Source organism: Opisthorchis viverrini, assembly GCF_000715545.1.
Source record: "Opisthorchis viverrini unplaced genomic scaffold opera_v5_35, whole genome shotgun sequence".
NCBI lineage: Eukaryota > Metazoa > Platyhelminthes > Trematoda > Opisthorchiida > Opisthorchiidae > Opisthorchis > Opisthorchis viverrini.
In genome coordinates, this window is record NW_008751691.1 from 1154544 (window position 1) to 1173125 (window position 18582).

The window sequence follows — 18582 nt, forward strand, 5'->3', positions numbered from 1 at the left end:
TCGAAGACCTCTTCCTCGAATGTGTCCATGATTACCTCAACATGGAAACGAACGACGGGAACAGTCTTGTTGTCGGTTTTATATCACCCGCTGTAAGTGATAATGTTGCTTTTGAAGGCTATCATCCTACGTTATTCGTCATGCATTGCTGTGGGTTACTTATTCACTTTTAGGATTCTTGCTTGGTGTTACAAGTGGACTGAATAACTTGTAACTTAGTTGATATACATGGACCCGTATTCTCCTGAGTAAGATGCAGTTAAAGTTGGAAACATTAGGGGCCTTTGGCCTGTTTCATTGGAAATGTCAGAAGATGCGTGTTTCGAACAGCTGACATTGATCGATAGCAGACCTAAGAATTCTATCGTAAACGGACACAGTAACAACTAACTAACTATCTCAAACGACACGTTGGCCTGAGAGCATTTGAAGAGCTTCAATCAATAGCTTTTATCTACATTGCTTCGCCGTTTCGTCTGGTGAATGTAGGGCCAGCAAAGTGGCCTACTTGAAAAAGATGCTTGGCGGTCAATGATCCCCAGTTCGATCTGACAGTTAATGGCGCTTACTTGTACAGCCACAAGGACGGTGGCAACTGATACGGAATATCTTCTGAGACCTTTCGAAAAAGTTGTGAGTCACTTATGGTAATGTAAGTGCCACCAAAATCTCAAGAATTCAGAGATAACAAGCGAAGCAGCTTAGTGTAACCAACTCTGGACCGATTTGGAAACATAATTCTTATATCTTACTGCTGTTCTCGCTCCAGTGAACAACCGCCGGCAAGAGACTCGCCAACAAGTAACAAGCGAAAAAGCGAGGCAAATGTTACAAGGGATCTCGAGCTATTTTAATCCCACTTTTCATCGATCCAGGCTGTTGCTGAATCGATTGATTGACTGACCTAGATGCTTGCCGGCTCCTCTACAGATGTTTGGGTAAAGTCTTAGGGTCTCAGCAGGTTTCAAGAATTTTGCGGTTATTTTCAGGAATCTGACCTTCCTGGAAATAGTCCGTCGAATCCTAGAGACTAGGCAGAATGAAGTAGAATGAAGCAGAATGAATTTCCCGTTTCTGAATAGCCGTTGACCAATCGNGTTTTAAATGGATTGGGCTTCTGCTGCTGATTATTGGACAAGGCATTAAAGTTCGCAGCTCGTGTTACTTAACTCTGTACCATTTTGATTACGGCGGCTGCACTATGCCCCTAAACCAATGAATCATCACTAGTTGCTTAACGCGAATTTCTGGTAGAAGTCAATTTGTATTCCGTAGAATTATTGAGTGACAAAGAGATTTAAGATAAGTTAGTGAAGACCACGAAGAGGTTTTATTGCAGTAATTGAAAACATATTAAAAAGCCAAGTCATACATCTGTTTTCAGGCCACTACCTAGCATCCCTGGCCACTCCGGCTGCGGAAAGGAAGTGATTAGACTCGAATGCAACTCTGTCGATTCTCTGAAGTCTTATATCTTCAGGATGCCTTTTCCATTCACTCAAAATTCAAAGCTTCAATAGTTGCCCATTCACAGCTCAAAGCCGACACCAAGACTTTAGGCTAGTTTCGATGTTACGGAGGGTCGCTTTCGCGCTCAAGTTTCTATAAGGCTATAATGTGCTACAAATTTTATTGAGTTGATATTGAACTGGAGTACAACTTTGGATACAAAGTCTGATTTATTTACGTCAAGTGCACAGCAAGCAGTGTCTTCGATACTACCGAATCGGGAGTACGAGAGAAATATTCCGGGGGTGCCTCAAAGTCGCCGAGTCAAGAAATGAGAAATTCGAAACAACCTTATTTATTTTCTGTGGTTTCTGGAGTGTTCTGCACCCGGTATTCACACAAAAGAATGTTGTTCAATTTTAGTGTGGCAGTGCTTTCCAATTCCCTTTGATTTATCGCGTATCGACGTTCAGATTTGGGACCTAAAACCACCAGCATGGTGACAAAACAGTTGGGGATAACATAGATGCTCAGGAAAGTGGTAATACCCGCGAAGCTGATGGCGACATTGGTAACCATAATGAAGTTGATGAAGAAACCAAAGCCATAGTGATGATACTGACGGTGATGACGATGGTGAGGGTAACAATGATGATGGTGATCGTGATGATAATGTGGACGATGACGTTGTCCGTACTGATGGCTTTGTTGAAGGTGATAATAACGATGGTGGTGGTAAAATGCCAACCATTTAGCATGCTTTGTTGTTGTCACGCCACTGATCATTTCACATATGAACCCAAAACAGGCTACCGATTTCATCGAAGACCTCTTCCTCGAATGTGTCCATGATTACCTCAACATGGAAACGAACGACGGGAACAGTCTTGTTGTCGGTTTTGTATCACCCGCTGTAAGTGATAATGTTGCTTTTGAAGGCTATCATTCTACGTTATTCTTCATGCATTGCTATGGATTACTTATTCACGTTTAGGGTTCTTGCCTGGTGTTACAAGTAGACTGAATAACTTGTAACTTAGTTGATATACATTAATCCGTACTCTCCTGAGTAAGACCACATAGTTTGGATGGAAACATCAGGTGCCCTTGACCTGTTTCATCGGAAATTTCAGAAGATGCGAGTTTCGAACAGCTGACATTGATCGATAGCAGATTTAAGAATTCTATCGTAAACGGACACAGTAACAACATTACCAAACATTACCAACAGTAACAACTAACTAACTAGCTAAAACGACACATTGGCCTGAGAGCACTTGGACAGCTCGAATCAATAGCCCTTATCCACAATGCTTCGCTGTTTCGGTTACATAACAGTATGGTGAATGCAGGGTCAGCAAAGTGACCTACTTCAAAAAGATTCTCGGCGGTCAATGATCCCCAGTTCGATCTGANAAAACCAAATTGATTTGCAAATGAGTGTATTTCTGGAGGGTTTTGACTAGTTCTCACCTGCAAACTACCGACTTGAAGATACTGAACATTCTATGTAGGCTTACGGTGAGCAGTACTCTACAAACTCGAATCCGGTGGTCGGGTGATGAGTAACTAAAAGCGTGAACTTCCATTTATCTCACTCTCTTGGGGTGTATACAAGTTAGATCGATCACTAATAAAGGTCAAGAGGTAAGAATAAAAATAGCATTAAATGGTTGCTTGTATAGAAGTGCACTCAAAGTGTCTTCACAGGCTTGGGTCTTTGCGTTAGACCCAATAGACTGACTATGGCAATATCAGCTGGGGTTTCCCTAATGACGCCTTCAAATTCAAAGTGAACTTTTCTATTTACAGTAAAACAAGATCTCTGGGAAAAGCAATGAAAGTACCGGAGGATATATATTATTGGTATCGATGAAGTCTCAAGCGTAAGCAGGTATTGATAGGCATAAAAGTCGAAAAAAGCATCTTCGAGCGATTAAAGAGTTGGTATACGTCGAAGGGATAGTTCGAGCAACGTAGAGCTAACAGTTTACAAAATGGGGGCCTTACTACCCACCAACCACTGAACGAGTTGATGGGAAGCACACTTATGCTCGTTTTAGTCGCACGTTGGGTGTATGTAGTTTAGGAGAACACTCGTTCTGGATGATTGCGTTCGAGTAGGTTTGGACTGTGCCAATATTTTCGAATTTTTCGTCACCTGATAAAAGAGTGTCGTATCGAGTTGTGTCCAATCTGAACAGGGACTTCTCAGTGTGTGACCGCGTCAAGTGAATTCCGTGATTGAAGGATGAGTGGTGCGAGTCAATTACATTGCTGATAAGTTTTGTTGACCACAGTCTCCTTAATGCCTTCTTATAACCGTGAACCCCGGTCTGGATAGCCGATTGATAGACTGGTCCACTTGGCCAAACCAGAGAAAATCAACGAACGTGTCGCGTACAAGCGGGTCAAAAAAAGTGATACCAAGACTACAACTCACCTATCAAGGGCGAGTGAAGAACAACCAATGAAATCTTTTTCAACGAAAACGGTTGTTCCATTGGCTGTTATGCAGTCCCGTTACGTTCGGAGCTGGTTCTCCTAATAATAAGACGCTCGTGGCCGAACGGTTAAGTGTTCAAACTACTAGTCAGGAGGTTGCAGGCCCGAGACTCTTGGGAGTTTCTTGAGGTGTACACTGCCGACGATTCCCAATAAGAATGTCACAGCTGCACCGTGCTCCTTTTCGGCATAGATTGGCTTTATTGATAGGACGAAGCGCCTGCCAGACAATTAATCGTTTGGTAGTGAGCAGGCATTATAAACCAGTGCCAACGAATAATAGCCAACAGAATCTGGTCTGAACTATTCACCAGTATGACCGTAAACCGATTTGCTTGATCGGATACCTCTCGAATAGGATCTTTATCTCAATCGTACAGGTTCCTGAAAAGACCCGCTTTTGTAGTTTGTCCACTTGTTTCGGGGTCGTTTTGAATTTTAAGTCCATCCATACTGCCCCTAGGTGGGGCTTGACTAACGCAATCGAGAAGAGATTATGAGCTCAACACTTTAACCCAGCTGGAAATGCTGATTGGCCTGCTGAGCTGCGTAGGATATCAGCTGTTTTCTTGGTGAGTAATCAGCAAACGTACTCGAATTTGATGCCGCGAACTGGGACGAGATTGTTGAGCAAACCGTTGTTGAGGCTTTATTAACTGATTTTACCGCAAATGACAACCACCAGTGTGAGGGTTGATCAGTTTGCCGTAATTAACACTGTTGAATCAGGCGTTATTTCCGTAGATTAACTGGCCAAACTATGATGGAATTGCGCCATCACTCGACCTCGGCATAGAGGGCTTATCTCTCAGGCAAAGACACCGCGTTGAAACGGCGCGAAATTATTTCCACCTGACTGACCTCGCTTGTGCACTGTCCATACCGATAGGCAGTTGAACGACGATACTGGTGACTTCCCATGATACATTACAGCCCATATGGTGTGCACAGAAGCCATTAATTCAAGCTGTCCAACTGCTCTATAACAGAACTCAATTCACAACCATGTTGTCCACTCGTTATTACCAGGTCGACTAAGAGCGACCGAGAGCGATCTGAACTGTTAAAAGCTCTCAGTTGGTATCTTTTGATGAAAAAGTCATCGATGTCTTCAGAGCATTGCCAGAATCTGGTGGGAACACCGGATCAGCAATTCTGAAGTACGTCGAATGGTATTCGGGAATCGATCTAACTTGTATACACCCCAAGAGAGTGAGATAAATGGAAGTTCACGCTTTTAGTTACTCATCACCCGACCACCGGATTCGAGTTTGTAGAGTACTGCTCACCGTAAGCCTACATAGAATGTTCAGTATCTTCAAGTCGGTAGTTTGCAGGTGAGAACTAGTCAAAACCCTCCAGAAATACACTCATTTGCAAATCAATTTGGTTTTCACGAGGGACTCAACTGAATCTGTCGTTTATGATATTCTACAACTGAATGTGCTGCACACAGGCCGCCTTATATCATAAACCAGAGATTCAGTTAAGTCTCTCGTGAAAACCAAATTGATTTGCAAATGAGTGTATTTCTGGAGGGTTTTGACTAGTTCTCACCTGCAAACTACCGACTTGAAGATACTGAACATTCTATGTAGGCTTACGGTGAGCAGTACTCTACAAACTCGAATCCGGTGGTCGGGTGATGAGTAACTAAAAGCGTGAACTTCCATTTATCTCACTCTCTTGGGGTGTATACAAGTTAGATCGATCACTAATAAAGGTCAAGAGGTAAGAATAAAAATAGCATTAAATGGTTGCTTGTATAGAAGTGCACTCAAAGTGTCTTCACAGGCTTGGGTCTTTGCGTTAGACCCAATAGACTGACTATGGCAATATCAGCTGGGGTTTCCCCTAATGACGCCTTCAAATTCAAAGTGAACTTTTCTATTTACAGTGAAACAAGATCTCTGGGAAAAGCAATGAAAGTACCGGAGGATATATATTATTGGTATCGATGAAGTCTCAAGCGTAAGCAGGTATTGATAGGCATAAAAGTCGAAAAAAAGCATCTTCGAGCGATTAAAGAGTTGGTATACGTCGAAGGGATAGTTCGAGCAACGTAGAGCTAACAGTTTACAAAATGGGGGCCTTACTACCCACCAACCACTGAACGAGTTGATGGGAAGCACACTTATGCTCGTTTTAGTCGCACGTTGGGTGTATGTAGTTTAGGAGAACACTCGTTCTGGATGATTGCGTTCGAGTAGGTTTGGACTGTGCCAATATTTTCGAATTTTTCGTCACCTGATAAAAGAGTGTCGTATCGAGTTGTGTCCAATCTGAACAGGGACTTCTCAGTGTGTGACCGCGTCAAGTGAATTCCGTGATTGAAGGATGAGTGGTGCGAGTCAATTACATTGCTGATAAGTTTTGTTGACCACAGTCTCCTTAATGCCTTCTTATAACCGTGAACCCCGGTCTGGATAGCCGATTGATAGACTGGTCCACTTGGCCAAACCAGAGAAAATCAACGAACGTGTCGCGTACAAGCGGGTCAAAAAAAGTGATACCAAGACTACAACTCACCTATCAAGGGCGAGTGAAGAACAACCAATGAAATCTTTTTCAACGAAAACGGTTGTTCCATTGGCTGTTATGCAGTCCCGTTACGTTCGGAGCTGGTTCTCCTAATAATAAGACGCTCGTGGCCGAACGGTTAAGTGTTCAAACTACTAGTCAGGAGGTTGCAGGCCCGAGACTCTTGGGAGTTTCTTGAGGTGCACACTGCCGATGATTCCCAATAAGAATGTCACAGCTGCACCGTGCTCCTTTTCGGCATAGATTGGCTTTATTGATAGGACGAAGCGCCTGCCAGACAATTAATCGTTTGGTAGTGAGCAGGCATTATAAACCAGTGCCAACGAATAATAGCCAACAGAATCTGGTCTGAACTATTCACCAGTATGACCGTAAACCGATTTGCTTGATCGGATACCTCTCGAATAGGATCTTTATCTCAATCGTACAGGTTCCTGAAAAGACCCGCTTTTGTAGTTTGTCCACTTGTTTCGGGGTCGTTTTGAATTTTAAGTCCATCCATACTGCCCCTAGGTGGGGCTTGACTAACGCAATCGAGAAGAGATTATGAGCTCAACACTTTAACCCAGCTGGAAATGCTGATTGGCCTGCTGAGCTGCGTAGGATATCAGCTGTTTTCTTGGTGAGTAATCAGCAAACGTACTCGAATTTGATGCCGCGAACTGGGACGAGATTGTTGAGCAAACCGTTGTTGAGGCTTTATTAACTGATTTTACCGCAAATGACAACCACCAGTGTGAGGGTTGATCAGTTTGCCGTAATTAACACTGTTGAATCAGGCGTTATTTCCGTAGATTAACTGGCCAAACTATGATGGAATTGCGCCATCACTCGACCTCGGCATAGAGGGCTTATCTCTCAGGCAAAGACACCGCGTTGAAACGGCGCGAAATTATTTCCACCTGACTGACCTCGCTTGTGCACTGTCCATACCGATAGGCAGTTGAACGACGATACTGGTGACTTCCCATGATACATTACAGCCCATATGGTGTGCACAGAAGCCATTAATTCAAGCTGTCCAACTGCTCTATAACAGAACTCAATTCACAACCATGTTGTCCACTCGTTATTACCAGGTCGACTAAGAGCGACCGAGAGCGATCTGAACTGTTAAAAGCTCTCAGTTGGTATCTTTTGATGAAAAAGTCATCGATGTCTTCAGAGCATTGCCAGAATCTGGTGGGAACACCGGATCAGCAATTCTGAAGTACGTCGAATGGTATTCGGGATAAATAACTCATCCTCGATTGATGAACTGTTCACACTGCACAGGTTGCGCTGGCTTGGCCACGTGCTACGCATGCCACCGACCGACTTCCTCGAAGGGCTACTTTCGCACAACCACGTGAAGGGTGAAAGAGAGCCGGAGGCAGTCAAACTATGACTTGACAGCGAAGTGTGAAAGCCATTACCAGCAAACTCATCTGTGCCGGTCAGTGACGTCTTCATGGATGGGAACTCCGAGACGGGCCACATCAACGGTAAGAGACATTGTTAGACATGGCCCAGTCGCGCCCTCAATGGCGGTCGTGCATCCAAGCTATTGCCTTCAATGCATAGCTCCTTTTCCGACCCTCCACCCATTTGACAGCCCACTGACAATGCTCAATTTATGCACCTATTTATCAGCTCCCACCTGCAATGCGCAGCTACTTACCCCCCAATCATCGGTGAAGGAAACTGCGGTAGCTACAACCACTGTACGAGGCGTACGCGGTTATTACAGCTGACAATGATGATGATGGTGATGATGATGATGATGAGCCGTTTTAATCCCCTGGGCCACAAGTGAACCAATAAATTTTAGGAAGAGAGAAGCGCCGGTTTAAATAAATGCCGTACAGTTGGTGCTGAGCACTGAAAACTGGCAATACTGAAATGGTTGGTCGAATACGCACAGGTGTGGAAATCGATTAGGTGTCAACGAGAGACAAATTTAAAACTCAACTGAATGTGATGCACAGTCGCCTCAAATTCTAGCAGGAGCGACAAGCAAGTTCATTACTTATTTTCCTTGATGTGTTGCTCTCATAAAATCGATGGAAACTGAACACCCACTATCGGTTCCGCCTCTCTTAGGGCTGATCAGTTGGGACATGTCTCCAAATTCTCGTCAGTCGAGTTTTCGCGCTTGAACACAAAGTTGAACTTATGTTTCAGATAACGTTGTGGCTCACAAGAGGCCCAGTTGAATGTCGCGAAGCTTCCATTAAGGCCATCATCAATGATAGACTCGGGTGACTTCTATTTGCGTTTATCGTCAACAGCCATATAATTTCTAGCAGTAATATTTAAATTTAAATTTAAATCGTAAAACAAGGGGTTTCCTGGACATCATGAGTAGTGGCATATTTGTTTACCTCGTATCAAAATTGAAGTCCAATTACAAAATGAAATCCAGGAAGACGAAATCTGTTCGAGTGTTCCTAGGAATTGTTCCATCAACTACAACCCTTTTCAGACAACACTCGCTCAAGAATAAAGTGCGCTTGCGGATATTTCGGTTAGTATTGGGGCACCATGGGATATATACGACGGAAAACGGTACTTTTTCCGTGCCAACCAATAAAGCTCATTAGCATTGGTGTTGAAAGATGGTGTGGTAGGACTTCTAGAACGTACCGGTGTAACGGTGGATACTACTGATAAGGCATGCAAGTAGTATGTACTCTCGTAAATCCGCTTCGCGTCTCTTGAAAAGTGAGATCTATTACGGAATTTGTGGAGTCACATTTGCTTGCATTTGAGTAACAGTTACTGAATATCCGGGAAAGTTCACGAAGAAACGTTCAGGGAGAAGATGGATATTTAATTTTTGTAAACAAGATACATAGGAGAGTTTCGCTTTCCTGTAACTTCAGCTGGTGTTTTCCAGTAAACAGCTTCCTGGCGAAGGCCTTCTTACTTTCACCGGTATAGAGGAAGAGGATTTCCTCCAACTTGTACACTGAGCATATCAGGTCAACACCCAGTTAAATTCCAAAGATATATCCCCATCCTCGACACACAGTGTGTCGTTTAGCTCACTTTCAACCAACCATTTAGAACTCTCAGATAGCAACACAAAGTCCCGTAGACAAGTACCGCATCTAGTACCTATCGGGATGACGTGTTTGAACTATGGATTGATTGTCCCTTGAACGCAAATATTGATTGACCAGTTCTGATAATTTTTTTATACTTGGAGGGACAAAAAGGCTAAGAAGATTACTTCCAAGACCACAGAAATGAAGAAGATATCACCACTAAGGAGATGAACGGATTCAAGGAGTGAGACAAAGTGGAAGGATGAAATGGGGAGGAATTAATTCCTGAGTTCTAGAGATTAAAGACTCCGAACGATATTGTTTTTTTGCCCACGTGCTGATTGCATTGTTTTTCCATACAATGCTTTTTCCCTGTCAGATTTAGTGGCGAAAAGATTGAATAACCTGACTCAAGTTTATTCCCAACAGTTCTCACCTTCAAGGCTGAGTAGAAAACGAGGTTTACCAAATTAGGAAAGAGTATCTCCAAGTGATTTTTTTCAAGATTAATTTGAAAGCGGGATGAAAAAAGACCCGACCAACTTCATTATCCTCTGTGATTATAACTTGCTAAGAAAAAGCCCCTTTTTTATACTTCAGCTTGGTTGCTGTGGACTACACAATAGTTCGGAGTTCACAAGCATGAAATCGAATGATACGTACGGAGGAAAATCCTACACTGGTAAGTATATTTTTTGGTGATTTTTTAAAAATATTTTCAGTTTCTGAAGGTAAAGCTAATTTCTTGACGTGGTTTTATTTACGAAACAATTTTCAGCTATACTGAACTCATCATTTTTATACACATTTTTAAAATTTACTATCCTGAATACATATTCAATGGTGTAACGTCAATGCTACTGATGGGGAGGCATGCGAGTAGTATGTTTTCTTCTTGTAAATTCGCTTTGCGTCTCTTGAAAGGGGAGACTGATTGCGGAATTCGTGGAGTTGCTTTGTAGCATTCGCTTGGAGTTGAGCAATGAATGACTTGAGTCAATGAATATCCAGGAAAGTTTAAGAAGACGTGTTCAGGAGAAGATGGAAGTTCAGTTTTTGTCAATAAGATGCCAATGAGAGTCTTGCTTCCCAATCAAATTGTCTGTAACTGGTCACTTGGCCGGTTAACCGGCAGTACATATTCCACGAAACTTTCGGAGTTTCGAACCCGCAATCTTCCCGCTAGTGGTTAAACAATTTACCGTTTGGCCAAAAGTGGCTGATCAGCAGTGTGATTAGCTCTCATTGAGAGAGGACATACCACCACCCATATCTCAATCACGAAAACATCACGTGGTCACTTATTGATTGGCTGTTCGAGTGATGACTTCTCACAGGGCATTTTCACACATCCAATGAAAGTACCCTTCCTCTGAGCTTCTCACTGGTTCATAGTATTGATCTTTTCTTGTCAACTGTAGTAATAAATGTGAAGGTTTGTCCCAGTGATCAGAGCGGGAGTGGATTGTAAGTGCAAAGAGCAAAGGGTGTAGCCCCTGCAACACAATTACTGTTTTTAAGCTCCCATTCGAACAGGGATCTTTCCGTCTTTGCGCAACACCTAGGAGAGGGGACGGCAGACTCGATCTCTTCTACTTTGTGATCATCTTCCGTGCATAACTCCTGTGCAAATTCTAGCAAACAAGTTGAAAGGCCGAGATGCAGGTCTGTGTATGGCGGACGATGATGAGATGACCGGAGTCGCCCGACATGTCAGGCATCTGGTCCAAATGTCGACACCGCACGGTTGATTAGCTTCGGTAGAATTAAAACTCAGATTCGATGCTCTCGTGTGTCAGGAATACAGAGGGAAAGACCGAATTCTCCTGATTCAGTTCAATATACTTACATATGTCACTTATCTCGTTCTGCATTTCCGTGGGCGAAAACGTACTACTATAGACCGATCTAGAGCTGAATGAAGAGGACACAGGTCGGTGTAAATAGAGTTATGTTATTGGTACAATCTTCTCGCCAATTTCCAATTAAATCTGAGCCGATACCAAAACTATAGATCTTTTGCCGTTTTCGGGAATCGTTCAAAATCTTATTACAAACCAGCTGCAGGGTGGTTTTTGTTGTAAGATAGTTTAATCATCTGATAAGAATTCCCTAATGTTTTGACCGAATTATATCATCGGACGTTGCCGACAGGAAGACAATAGTGGATTCAGCATACGCAGTTTATAGCGCTTTACAAAAGACGATGGTTTTTTCAGAAGGATCTACTTGGGCGTTGCCTGTCAGAAGTGTGGCCATAAGACTTCATTTGTGGAGTCAACGTTGAACAACCATGGCTTTATCAAATTCCAATCAGAACACCGAAGGCTTGAGGTACCCAAATGCCAAGACTTTCTGTTCACAACCTGTATTATTGGTTTCAACTTGGTGAGGAACAGGCGATGCATATATTCACTCAGAGTTTACAAAAATCTGACAGTGAAACAGAATTATGGGGATCCCCTTCCATTAGGGAGGATGATGGGGGTATCCCAGTGCATTGACCAGACCGAGCACATCAGAGTTGAGGTAACTGAGACGAGTTTCACCCCACTTGGTACTCATCATGTATACACAGTCCCATAGTTCTCATCAACCTCATTTTTCACTTGAACCTAAATTTGACGCCACTCGCGAATTGCAGTCATTTTCGTATTGACTTGCTTTTGTCGGGAAAGTCGATTAAAGGATGTCGTAAAAGAGAGATTTAGCTGGGATTCAGCTGTTAAGGAATCATCGTATACATAGTAAATTGCGTTAGGAGTTTGAAAGGTGAACACTACTGGATAATTTTATGGAAGAAGCCTCTGGGGTGTTTCCTTGGTCTTGTCGTTTCGTTGTAGTACTTCGCACCACTTTCTCCAAACTTCTTTCTGCACGTTTAATATTCCTGTTATGGTCAGGCAATTTACAACTTTGTTGCGCCTTTTTTTTACTACTTCAAAAACAGTAAATCTGTGCATCGTATTCGTTAATTTCACTGTTTTCTCAACTGCATTAGTCACTACCAGTCGCTTCTTGACCATTAGCTTATCAAACGAGAGTTGAACGGTTTAGTTTGGTACCCTTAGCACCATGAAGCGAGACACAATCCAACGTATAAAAAGCTTGGACAACTGAAGCCTACGTCTGAGCAGTCATCACTTGAGAGCCGGTCAATCAGCACGTGACCACGTGATGTGAATTCCATGATTGGTGGATGAGTGGCCAATTACAATGTTGAATAGCTGACCGTGGCCGAACGGAAGTGTCTGAACCACTCTAAGCGTGACGGTGTGGGTTCGAAATTCCCTTGAGTTTCCAAAGATGCGCAATGCTGATGAGCCTCAACAAGAATAAAACAGCAACTCAGTGCTTCTCGGCTTTTCCACACGGATTGGCTTAACTCACAGGACAAATTACAGTCGAACACACCATCTTGTTTGGTTTTCATAATGTCACTTCCTGACTGAACAGTTTTTTGGTATGGAAAGTTTGTCATACATCCAGAAATACGGGCACTTGTAAACTGTTGGAAACTTTTGTTCAATCACAATATTTGTTGGCCAGGACTTCCATCACAGCGGTTCATAAATTCCCCTTTCGGTTCTGTCGACAAGTGGTAACCAACATCCTTAACCTTGGTCAGTAAACCTCAAATACATTGTACATCCATTCAAAAATATGTATCTGTTCACGTCTGAATTGCTAACTCGTCCACCAATCCCATCCCCACCTTCCGTAATTTATTCGCAGACCTGAAGCACCCGATAATCTGCTGCAAAATGGACCAACATTATCAGCTCGTCTACGAGGACTGTCCCACGAGATTCACCGCGAACAATAGCAATATTTACACACCGTGCCAGGAGCCACTTCGTAACACATTCCTTCAGTATTTCGACTATCTGGTTTTTGGAATAGCCGGTCTCATGGGATTGTTGGTACGTGAATGCACCAAATTCTTTTAACCTCAAAAAAGTGTTTGTTCTAAAAATTTTGCGAGGCTAATTTTTACCAAGGCGATTCTCTTGACTTCTAGGCCTGTAGAAAGTGGCTACGGTTTGAACAAGTGTTTAATTTGGCTGGAAGATATTTTATTCAGCACCCAAGGAAAACGCAGATCCTGAAAGGCTCCTTGGTGTGGATTGGTGGGTTCTTGAATGCTTTGAGCTGTCTTCAATTGCAGCGGACAATCAAGTTCCAGCTTGTGAGGTTCAGAAAACTCCGGGATTCGCGTTGGAGTTCTTGTATTGGAAGCGTCCTTTGAAAACCCTTAGTTCTCAGCACCGATTGAAAGTATCATATTGTTTTATGCTTGGGGATATTTGCAAGTAATCTGCACTTTTATTCCAAGGATGGTGAATGATGTTCGGCAGCTCACTACTTGTTTCGTCTATTTTGCGGTTCATCAGTTAGGCATGCCCCCCAGTTACACTCACACTTATGTTCTACAACAAACTGCGAATCAATTGAAGCTCTCGCTTGTCTCATTCTTCAACTAAATTCGCTGCATAAAGACCAACTCATGTGTGTGTACCATACTGGTGAACTATGCTACTCACGAGGCTACTGAAAACTGCTCGACTGCGCAATGCCAGTTTCATTCACATGATGAGCCCAATGAAAGATGAAACAGGACTTTGGGGAGTTACCTTCAAGTAGTATATCACGTCAAGTATATATAACGCAATGCCTTAAACGTCGTGTCGACTGAACACGAGGCGGCAACCTTTGTACAGTGCATTCGATGGGAGACGACAGATTCGTCTAGAATTCCTTTTCTTTTCTCAAACTCCGCTGACGGATAAATGTTGCTCGTAATGTTTGGCCTTGGGAAATTTGATGGCACAGTAACCATCTGAAGGTTGCGAAATTCAAATTTGTCTGTTTTTGTGCACCTTCGCTTCCTAATAGCGAGGAGTGTTAGTGCTCTGGCGGTAACGTAATTAGGTTGACTATCAGAAGGTGACAAGCCCTAACAAATGTCTGTTTTACCAGAATGGTGATGACTAAAAACAGATAGATACAGTGCGAAAAGTGGAATAAGCCAAAAAGTGGCTTAGCGTCTGAAGACAACTAACTGTTGAGAGTTCCTGACGCCGGACGTGTGTTCTCCGTAGTATAGCTTCTACACGTGTCCCGCGGTTACTCGTGGAGACTCGTGGAACTCGGCTGACTTCCTGTCCTGTGCGCGTGAGTGTGTGTGGTTGGGCCGAGGTGTATGCCTAGTTATTGAGTACGTATGAAGAGAGGGCTACCCTACTTGTGTTTGATACTTGCACAACTTGACCTGATGTATTGAAGTTCGTAATCCTGGCGAGTGACGCAGGTGGTAGCCTTGTAGATGGGAAGTTGTTGTGTACATATTGTCGGCTGAGGTTGCGAGTGGGACAGGAATTGTCACGTGGTTTGAGTGTTCCTAACACGTGATCTAGTGAGTGACCACTAGAGAAGCAAAGCAACGGGTGGGGGGTCCAGTGGATGTCAGATGAATTTTTTAGTGGTAGCAGAAATGAAACATTTTTGCCAGATTTCCACGTACACGTTGTCTTCAGAGCAGACAGTTTTCTAACAAGATACTTTAATACGAATTTCACAGCACTTAGTTTATCTAATGGGGAAAACTGAGTTGGTTCTTCCGGGGACTTGTGCAATGAAATGTACAAAACTACTGTTTCAGTGTGATTCCCAGTCGAATCGGAACCGTTGCTTTGCAACACACAGTTGCCTCGCTGTCAAGATTGAAACGCAATGGCAGTTTCACCTAGGAAATGTTTGGGACCGATTGAGTAGCCCTCGTTTCAGAGAGGTTTGGTAAACAATCAATCGATTTATTGCTGGACAGCGTTTCGCTTTTGACACAAGAGCTTCGTCAGGCCAAGTGGGTGAGTAACCAGGTTGATCGGGTCTTAAGGTAGTCAGGGAACCAATCTCTTAGATTTCTTGCCTTGACCAGTGCTGGGTGTCGGTCTGAAGTTTCTGTTTGCTGTGCGGGTGGCTAACATTTACAAAAGATTGTTTTCATGCTGAAACCGGATTTTACGGCCTTGCTTTTCCGGTCTCGGGCACCGGTTTTCTTACCAAATCTCTCTGAAACAGTAATTTCACACTGACTAATGCTTAGCTTCGAAAATTTCCATTTAGAATAACAACAAGGATGGATTACAAACATGTTTTTGACAGGGTCTTCTCAACTCATACATTTGCAGAGGATGAGATAGCAGTATTTGGCGCGATTCGATGAGCACGGTGTATATGAAACAGGAATGAGAGACGTTATGGGCTACCTGTCATGGAACAACCTGTTTAATTCATCAGTAGTACAGCCTGAGTTGGGCAGTACAGGCAGTGCTGTGGTTGTCTTCAGCACAGGATTATATGTGTGTGTGGGGAAGGGAGATGAGCTAGACCGTGGCGGACAAACTGTTTTTGCCGTCTAAAGGTTGGGTAGCGATGTCGTATGGTGATTGTGCCTTGCTCTGCCAATCTGGGTTGATCAGCGGGCGCCTTGTAAGCAACACGACCGAGTTGCCTTGACAAGTATCCAATGCCGTCTCCCGCGCGGATTCCGTGCTCATCGAATTGTGTTAATTACTGCCGTCTTGGCCTTTGCAACTGTATGACTTGAAAAGGTCTTGCCGAATGCATGTTTGTCAACCCACCTTTGGTCTCAGACTTTGATTCGGCACACCACTGACAGTAAGTGTCACAATCCAGTCAAAGGATCACAGGTTAACATCACTGAAGCTGTGAAATCCACAGAAATGCAGTTTATATTTTGTTCGTGGTCACACCACTCTCGTTTGAACAGTCGTCCTCCTGTTCTGGCGTAACTATTCGTCCTCCTGTCGTAACTATTCCGGTGAGTCCATTACCGAGTCCCACTGGACTCTTATTAGAGCTCATCAGCAGTGCATATCCAATGGCCGTGCCGGGATGTGAACCCCGGACATCTGACTTGCAGGGTGAGCGTGTAACCACTACTCCACCAACGCACGTCGGAACAGGCGAACGTGTTCACGGTCGAGCAATCTGATTTGTGTACCCGACTCATCGAACGACGGCCCTGGTTTTGACGATCGATTGACCCGCCAGTCAGGTAGCGCGACAAACGCTTGAAACCCACGGGGCAACTTTTTTGGCTGCAGTTTTGGGGTTTCGCGGGATAGGTAATTTTTGTCCATAGTCATGGTCGTCGTTCGATGAGTCGGGTACACCAGTGAGATTGCTCAAGTGTGAACACGTTCACCTGTTCAGACGTGAAAATTCATATGCGTCCAACGTGCGTCGGTGGAGTAGTGGTTGCATGCTCGCCTCGCATGTCAGATGTCCGGGGTTCGAATCCCGGCACGGCCATTGGATATGAGTTCTGATAAGAGCGAAGCTCGAGTCCAGTGATTCCGTTTGGTGTGGACTCACCGGAATAAGTACGCCAGAACAGGAGGACGATCGTTCAAGCGAGAGTGGTGTGAATATGGACAAAAATAGCTATCCCGCAAAACCCCAAATCTGCAAATACGGTTTGCTTTAGACCAGAAGAACGACCAGGAATCTTCGTGCGGATCTCGTAACGATGCATCAGTCAGAAATCCAAAAGTCTTTGGACTAGACGTGAATACGAGCGGCTACGCTGTTTCCGCCATTTTGAAATAAGAGCACGGCAACACCGTTCACGTAACGTCCATTTCAAACCAGAAGAAAACAACCACAGAAAGTTTTTTGTCTAATCAGTAAAAGATAGCACACACCTAAATGTCTGCTACACAACCTGAGAAATAAGCTAGACACTTTGTTGGCTGCCAAATTTCAAATTTGCCTGCCCATTACGCTGTGATCCATTAGTGCCACGTCATTACCACACTCTGTTGACGTTTCAAATCAACCAATGAGAATCATCCTACGCATACTACAATACCTGCATGCTATATCCCGTTTGTTTTTCATTTCAGCTAACACTAATATGCTTCACGTCGTTCACTATTTGCGTCGACATTGTCTAATCGGCGCGAATGGCCAAGCACTTACAAAGTTAACCATGCTTTGTTGAGCAAACCAACAGCAAGATCCATTGAAAACAATGGTGTTTACTTTCCAGACCAATGTTCATTAAGAACTGGAACAAGGCTGTCCGATTGTGTTTTACCCTCGTCACTAAGCCAATATATTTTTTCTAACGGTTGACTACTAAATACTTTATGAAACTTGTGATATCATTAGTTTTCCTCATGGCCAACCCGAGAAAAAGAAACCGCAAATTATTTTGTTTTCAAGCCATGAAAAAGCATTTTTTTGCTTAGTAGCAGCTTGTAATTTCCTTCTGAAACTTGTTGTGGTTGAGTGAATTTCATACACCTTCGAATCCTACATACAAGTCTGCAGGAGACAACGGTTAGAAAAACTGGTTTGAAGGCCGAGTTTGTAAGTGCACTGTGGGTCACTCTATCTCATTGGGATTACTAATTCCCTCAAACCCAGATTTATCGTTCATCCAATACAATAGACATTCGCCAATCAAAAGTATAAAAAATGCGCCAAATGCCAAAACGTGCTCTTTTTCATGAAGGTAAATGCGTACTGAAAGTTGCCAAATTCTCCCGTGTTCGGCACCCTGTATTTTCAAAAATGCTGAGATTAGATAGAATGATTCGAATTTTTGAAGATCCTTGCGAATTAGGGTCCAAAAAAGAGGGAGGCAGTGGGTTCTCCATAGTTGGTGTTTTTATCAACACATTTTCTAATCGGATACTGAGAGTGCCATATTCCGTAATTCAATCCTGCTGGTGTTTTGCTCTCATTGATTTAATCGTCACGGTCGTATTATCTGACCTTATTGAGAACTGTCACTACCGCATTACTACATTGCACTTGGTAGTGGAATTCAAAATAGTGCTTAAGTCAGTAAGCAATCTGGCGTTCGTCCTCGCTTTACTCAGAGTATGGCATTATATAGATAACCTCTTGTTCACTTTGTGCACGGGATGAACTACTACTCACAAAGTTATAAAGTATCGAGATTCCCGGATTCTGCAGATAGGGTGGTATCATGTCAACCCTGCGTGATGGAGGTTTATCAAGA

The 18582-nt window shown here is 43.4% G+C and overlaps 1 protein-coding gene across 1 annotated transcript in view; it reads left to right on the top strand.

Moving 5' to 3' along the window:
* T265_02738 (hypothetical protein) overlaps positions 1 to 18035 on the top strand; it is a gene marked incomplete at both ends in the record, with an annotated part of 26484 nt that extends 8449 nt beyond the window's left edge. Inside the window, 3 exons of the mRNA XM_009167053.1 lie at positions 10125 to 10206; positions 13260 to 13447; positions 17456 to 18035. Of these exons, the coding sequence (XP_009165317.1) occupies positions 10125 to 10206; positions 13260 to 13447; positions 17456 to 17506 (321 nt within the window). The remainder of the gene's footprint in view (positions 1 to 10124; positions 10207 to 13259; positions 13448 to 17455) is intronic.
* Positions 18036 to 18582: the final 547 nt, after the last annotated feature.